General features: G+C 44.9%; 1 protein-coding gene across 1 annotated transcript in view; it reads left to right on the forward strand.

The window, feature by feature from the left end:
• LOC105559825 (beta-1,4-glucuronyltransferase 1) overlaps positions 1 to 6518 on the forward strand; it is a 40659-nt gene that overhangs the window by 13954 nt on the left and 20187 nt on the right. The window contains exons 2-3 of the mRNA XM_012008425.1: positions 3642 to 4612; positions 4996 to 5176. Coding sequence (XP_011863815.1) covers positions 3642 to 4612; positions 4996 to 5176 — 1152 coding nt within the window. The remainder of the gene's footprint in view (positions 1 to 3641; positions 4613 to 4995; positions 5177 to 6518) is intronic.

Genomic DNA, 6518 nt, shown 5'->3' on the forward strand with positions numbered 1-6518 from the left:
AAACGCGTCGGGCCGAGATCCGTTGAGCTCATAATCGACTGGAGATAAAAGGGTTTCGGGGAAAGCGACGGGGGGAGAGAGAGAGAGCCGGTCCTTACTCACGATTCCGCACCTGCCCGCTGAGATAACACGCGGAATATCGCGGAAATGTCGTCGCACACCCGCTGGTTTCCCGTCGGTGTCGGCGTTGACGTACCGCGCTGGATGCGCCTTCGAATCGTCAAACATTTGCACTTGCCATATCCATCGAGTGCAGCCTGTCCCGCGGGAGGAACGGCATGTAATGCGTTGCGGTATGCATACATGCGTTACACACACGTACACGTACGCGTTGCGCACACAGGCCGCGACTCGCGGGGGAGCGTAACATCGCGCGAGAGAGTACATTACGCGGACGACTCGTTCCGCATCCTAATGCATTCGATATCCGCTTCCTCGAAGTCGGTCAAGGCTCCTCCAGAAGATGCATTTCCACTCGAGGCTTCCTCGCGCGCTCGCGCTCCAAGAGACGACCGCCGCACATCCGAATAGCCAACGTTTGTCCGTCGGCGAGGCCGCAGGTCGATGCGGGAAGGTTGAGGGGCGCCCGCAGGGGAGGCAAGAGGAAATGGAGGAGGAGGAATGATTTATATCCCTCGGGCGCGAAGATCTTACCTCGGGTGTTAGTTCCGCCGGTTGAACATCCAGATGGAAAGCGGGTGGGCGCGTGGGGCGGCGCGAGGAAGGGTTGCCCCCGCGCCAACTTCTTATCGGTGTGTGTATATAATTTTCGGTGGGTTCGCAGTTAGTAGGTAACGTGGTCGCTCTTTGCCCTCGGCGCGGAACGGTGGGATACTTACGACCCGGCGTTTACGCCCGCGCGATGCAACACATTGTTCCCCCAGGGCGCATTAGGGCGGATTTCCCGCGCCGGCTGCTTCGCCCGCGGTTTAGCGATTTTTGCGTGGCCCCGCTATCGGAGCGTTCGGGCAATTCGATACGCGGCAAGTTTCAGCATCGCATTTCTCACCTCGGGAATCCTTGCTGGGACAATACATGGGGCAGGGCTCAGCTGGGTCTTTAAACTGTTCGTATTATAAAGATAAAAGTATAAGCGAACATACGAAACTCGTTTCATAATAAAAGTAACGATATTAAACGAAAAGGGATTTTGATTTTTAAAGCAACTGAAAAAGTTAGGGTTGCCAGTGCCTCTCGCGCCGCCTTGTCCGCGCCAAATTGAGAACGAAATATTGAAGATTTTACTGCTGTGAGGAAAGCAAAAGTCGATGTCTGTTTTACGAGAGCTGTGCAGCGATTGTATTTTTCTAGCTGATTGAATAAGATGTTACGTTCAGTTTACAGTTGTGATTGTGATACAAAAATTCGTTTCTCGGATTTTATCATTTTTATAATATTAAGAGAGATAAGACCGCGAAGGATAATTATAATTTTTTTATGTTACTTTTGTAGAGTAAATTTTATATGAAAATAGCACCTAAACGAAACAAAAACACGTGTTTTCGTCTTTTTTATTATTTTCAGTATTCGTACGCTGTCGTTCCCGCTATTTTATTTACGGGACCGACACTGATTTCGGCAATGGGTCCTGTCGGATAGCAGACTCACGATAATTAGGACGGCAAAGCAGTCTTGCGCTCGATAGTCACAACAGACTGTTGTCGATAAGTTACTCGGGGTAGTTTGGTACTTTCGCCGGTAACCGAACCACTTCTATGAGTTTATTTAAAAACAACGCCAGCCGTTACAATGTTATCGTAAGTTCTTCGCTTAGAACGTTGCACAGCGAGGTATTTTTGTACAAACTTTTTAAAAACGCGACTAAAATTTCAAATATTAAGTTTGCTTGCGTTTCTATCTCCTGAATTTAATCAATAAAGTTATATACCTGTATTGTGTGTCTTGTTATTAAAAAATGACCTATTCTAGACCAATCTGTAGGGTCATTTGCACAAGTGGCTCGAGTGTATGATTTGCAGAAAGAAAAGATTTTATTCAATGCTTAGGAAAAGATAATCTTTTATCTCTTCATACATAAATATAAGTTCGAATGTTTTCGAGAATTCGTTTTTGCGAGATTATAGTGTGTAGACTTTTAATTATAAAATATCGCAGTCATCTTATATTTGTAGGCGGAACTAATGCTTTCATGACAATAGAATACAGTAACATTACTTCCGGTATATGCAATGAACTCTTGCAACATTACGTATCATAAATATTAAAGTTTCTATTTTTATGCGATCCTTTTTATATTTAAATAGGCAGTGCATATAATGAAAAGTATATAAACAGACGTGCATATTATATTCGCTCGTAATTTGAAGAAAATGATGAGCGACGTTCTTAACAGTTTCGCCATTATTTCGCTTTAAATTTAAAATGGTTTAAAAAAAATCGAAGGTAAAAATATTCGAATACACGTCGCACCTTTTCTCCTTTACTTTTAAAGAAAAATTATGCTTTTGGCCATGTTTTTCTGATATTGCCCCAATGCCGCGGTAATCTCCCTATTTATAGAAGAGAGCGAAATATCCCCGGTTTAAACGCACCCTGCTCGGCTTTCTTGACTTCCCTCGCAAATACGCGCGAAGGATATAATCCGATTACACATTTTGATACGTTCAGAGATGGTGTAGAACAATGCGCGCGTGCTTGACTGCATTTTCCTGCCGGGTGTATTTTCCTGCCGTTTGCTTTAGTCTCGCGTTCTAGTCACACTAGCGACCTTTTTTTAGTTTTGAGGCTAATCATTTCTCTTTTCAAATTTATACCAGCTGCGACTAAACGACAAAACGCCGAATTGTACTTTCTCTGAGTTTTCATATCTTGATTCGATGATAAAAAATTAATATCTTTATTTAAAGCTTTCGATTAAACTTTATTCCGCAAAGTAGAACGCGCTCTTTTTGAGCGCATAAGCATATTTTACGTAACGCTGACCTGCCATAAATAAATAACAAATTTTACACGTGCTCCGACTGTTTTTGTAAAGGATTCGCTTTGTTCGGGGTAATCTTTCTCGAGGCGTTAGTTCGCCACCGGGGACTAATGCAAGATTCGTCGTTACACGACGGCCTCATCTCGCCACGGTCCGTTTTATTCCGCTCACGTATCCCTATGAAATTATTCACGCTAGCCGGCGACACATTGTGCCTCGCGGTTCTGGAAGAATAAATGGCGAACATAAAACGCGCCACGGCAAAGGGAGCTACTCCTCGGTCTTAACGCGAACACGTTATGACGAGAGCACACGATATTCGCCTCACGATTATTTTCTACGTCATGTTTTCAGCGACTTCGCCCCCTTGCCTCGAGCACGAAAATGGTGATTCGACGATAACTTACGTCCCACGGCAGAATTTATGTAATAATCGTCGCATATATTATCACTTTGCTTCATCACATATAACGTTATTGTATTAGAGACTGATATCGTTCTGGTGAGTTCATTTCTTCATGTCGTAGGCACGCGGAAGGGGCGTAAAATGTATCGATGAAATCTTTCGAAAAAACTTCTTGCTTATATTGCTGACCCACCCAACTGTCCGATCATCAGTCAGAAATTACTCTTGCATATTCCCGAAGTCGACGTCCGAGGTGCGGCAATACACGACTCGTACGTTCGTTTCTTCTTCCAGCTGGGATGCCGGCCATGGAATCTCAGTTTGACGAGCGTGATCATCCTGGCGCTGTCGAACATGCTGCTGACATTTCTGCTGCTGCAATCGGAGACTTGCGCGCCGGAAACGATCCCACGGGAAGTGGAGGTGAGCGCCGTCACCGACTGGAATCTCGGCACCCTCGTCAAGCACGAGCAACAGTCGGAATGCATCACGCAGGATTACCAGCCCACGTCACCTGACGCTAACAGTCTCAAGCTGGACATTAAGCTCGGCAGATGGGACGCCCGGCGGATATTCCGGACGTTCGACTCTGTGCTGGTCGGCAGCAGATTTACAGAGCTCTCGCAAACTTACCGGGTGTGCCTGGCCACCCAGAGCTCCGTGGAGAAGCTACACTCGCTGGTACAGGTCGCCCTCCACTGGACCGGACCGATGTCCGTGGCGCTCTATGCCGCCGGTGACGAGGAATTCGAGGTGCTGCAGCGTTACCTGGTGTACCTGAGGAGGTGCTACGAGTCCATCCGAGAGAGAGTCATCTTCTCTTTGGCGGTACCGAAGATGCGAACGCCCAGGAAGCAGCCGCGCGTCTTCGAGCTGCCGGACATCGTCGATTGTGCCAAACCGGAGGCCACCCTCAACGAGCTCATGACCCGCGTGTCCAGCGAGCAGACCAATTGGCGGATACGGAACGTATATCCGCAGAACCACATGCGGAACCTAGCGCGCAAAAACTGCCAGACGGACTACGTGTTTCTAACGGATGTCGACATCGTGCCGAGCTTCAATCTGACGGCCGTGCTCGACGAGTTTCTCAGAAACGACAACTGTGATAAGTGCGCCTACGTAATACCCACGTACGAGTTGGACACGCGCGTGAGATTTCCCCAAAATAAGACGGAGTTGATCAGGCTCGCCAGGAAAGGCTTGGCCAGACCCTTCCACCAGAAAGTCTTCATACACAATCAGTTTGCCACGAATTTTACAAGGTAAATGACACACTTTACACTAAACGCGTTATTTAATATCGTATTAATTCATTAGAAATTTCTTCAAATTGCGTACGTTTTAATATTAGTTGGAAACGATTAAAGTACTAATCAATTTAGCAGCCGTTGATTGAAATTGATTAAACGCTATAAATGTAACAATTCATGAATTCATAATAATGTTTTTTACAACAAGTCGTATTATCTGTACGACCTCGGTGATAATTTGTTAATAATAATTGGACAATTTTGCTGTTATCCAGAGATTATACAATATTTTTGGATAATAATTCGTGCATAAAATATGAATTGTCAACTAAACGTGTGAAATTTTTGGACGGCACGTAGCGCGCAGACGTTTTAAAGACTTTTTTACTTTACAGGTGGCTGCAGGACGTATCACCGAATCATATACATCATGAAAACGTAAAGACGGGTAGGGTCTACGTTAGTCACGACGTGACGAATTTCGAATTCCTTTATGAGCCGTTTTACGTGGCAAGGGATATCGCGCCGCCCCACGATGAGAGGTTTATGGGATACGGATATACGAGGAATACCCAGGTACGCGATATTTCCTGAGATACGTAGTTTTTCCTTCTGGTAGTTTGCACTCTCGCCATCCGCGTGACGAATACGTTAGCGGCGTCGGAATTGAAAATGCAATTTCGCCGCCGAGTACGAGATAACATAAAATGATACAATACGAAAGTTTACGTTCCGATCCACGCGGAGGTTGATGATATATGAACGCGATTCCTTCCGCTAATGTGCGAAAATACTCGTGCTCGGGAAGATAAGCGCGACGGATGATACCAGTATATAGAAAAACGGCGCTCGAGGTCATTATTAATGCCTTTCTACACCTAAGGTTGATCTTGCTTGTGGCTCATCCGAGTGAGTAGATAGAGAGCAAAAATCGTATCAAGACCATTTATGGACTTAAGGGAATGCCGGAGTGATTCCGCACTGTTTGCACCTTTTGCTCCTTATAGAACTATCAGTTGATGAAAACATTTGTGTAATATACAAATTATGCGAACGCTTTCGAGCTGTACGCATAAGCCTTATAATTTGTGTATTACACAAATGTTTTTATGAATCGACAGTTCTAGGTGCAAACAGTGCACAGTCACTCCAGCATTCCCTTAAGTGGCATTTTTAATGTAAGAAGACGGTTAAAAATCGTACAAAATCATGCTTTAGTACACTGAGAAATATTTCTTGATTCAACTGTATGCAGCGATCACGGGTTGCCAAGCAAATATTTATCAATTAGTAAAAATATTTGTCAATTCATAAAAATATATATTTCAATGAATCACTGATGAACCACAAGCAGGATCATCCTTAGATGTGGAAAGGGCATTTACGAAATGTATATTGAATCAATTAGCAATCGGTATCGTAGAACAGTTTAGATTAAAAGTGCTCTCGCGGCAACGACACTCTCGATGGAGGGACAAGCGGAAATGAACGGTAAAGAACATAAATGGCTCACATCTGCGACGTTTCCATGATAATTGCGCGCGTGGGTGTCGCGCGCGAGCGTGTATTTCATCAAGCGCGAACCGGTTTATCCGAGCGTCGGGGAGATAAAAAGCATTACATTGGAAATTAATATACCTTTCAGGGTATTAATGGGATTAGTGAATAAATGGCAATAATGGAACCGGCAGCTACACCGGCCATTACTACATTTCTACGCTTCTGTAAATAGTCAGCATAAATTACACTAAAAGATGTATATTTTGGGATATTAACGGTAAAAGCAGGGAACACCCTGCGTATACATATTTCCGCGTTCCACCGACCGGAAAGGAGAGAGGAAGAGAGAGAGAGAGAGAGAGAGAGAGAGAGAGAGAGAGAGAGAGAGAGAGAGAGAGAGAGAGAGAGAGAGAGAGAG

This window comes from Vollenhovia emeryi, unplaced genomic scaffold (assembly GCF_000949405.1).
Source record: "Vollenhovia emeryi isolate VEMERY1.0 unplaced genomic scaffold, V.emery_V1.0 DF939252.1, whole genome shotgun sequence".
In the NCBI taxonomy this organism is placed as follows: domain Eukaryota; kingdom Metazoa; phylum Arthropoda; class Insecta; order Hymenoptera; family Formicidae; genus Vollenhovia; species Vollenhovia emeryi.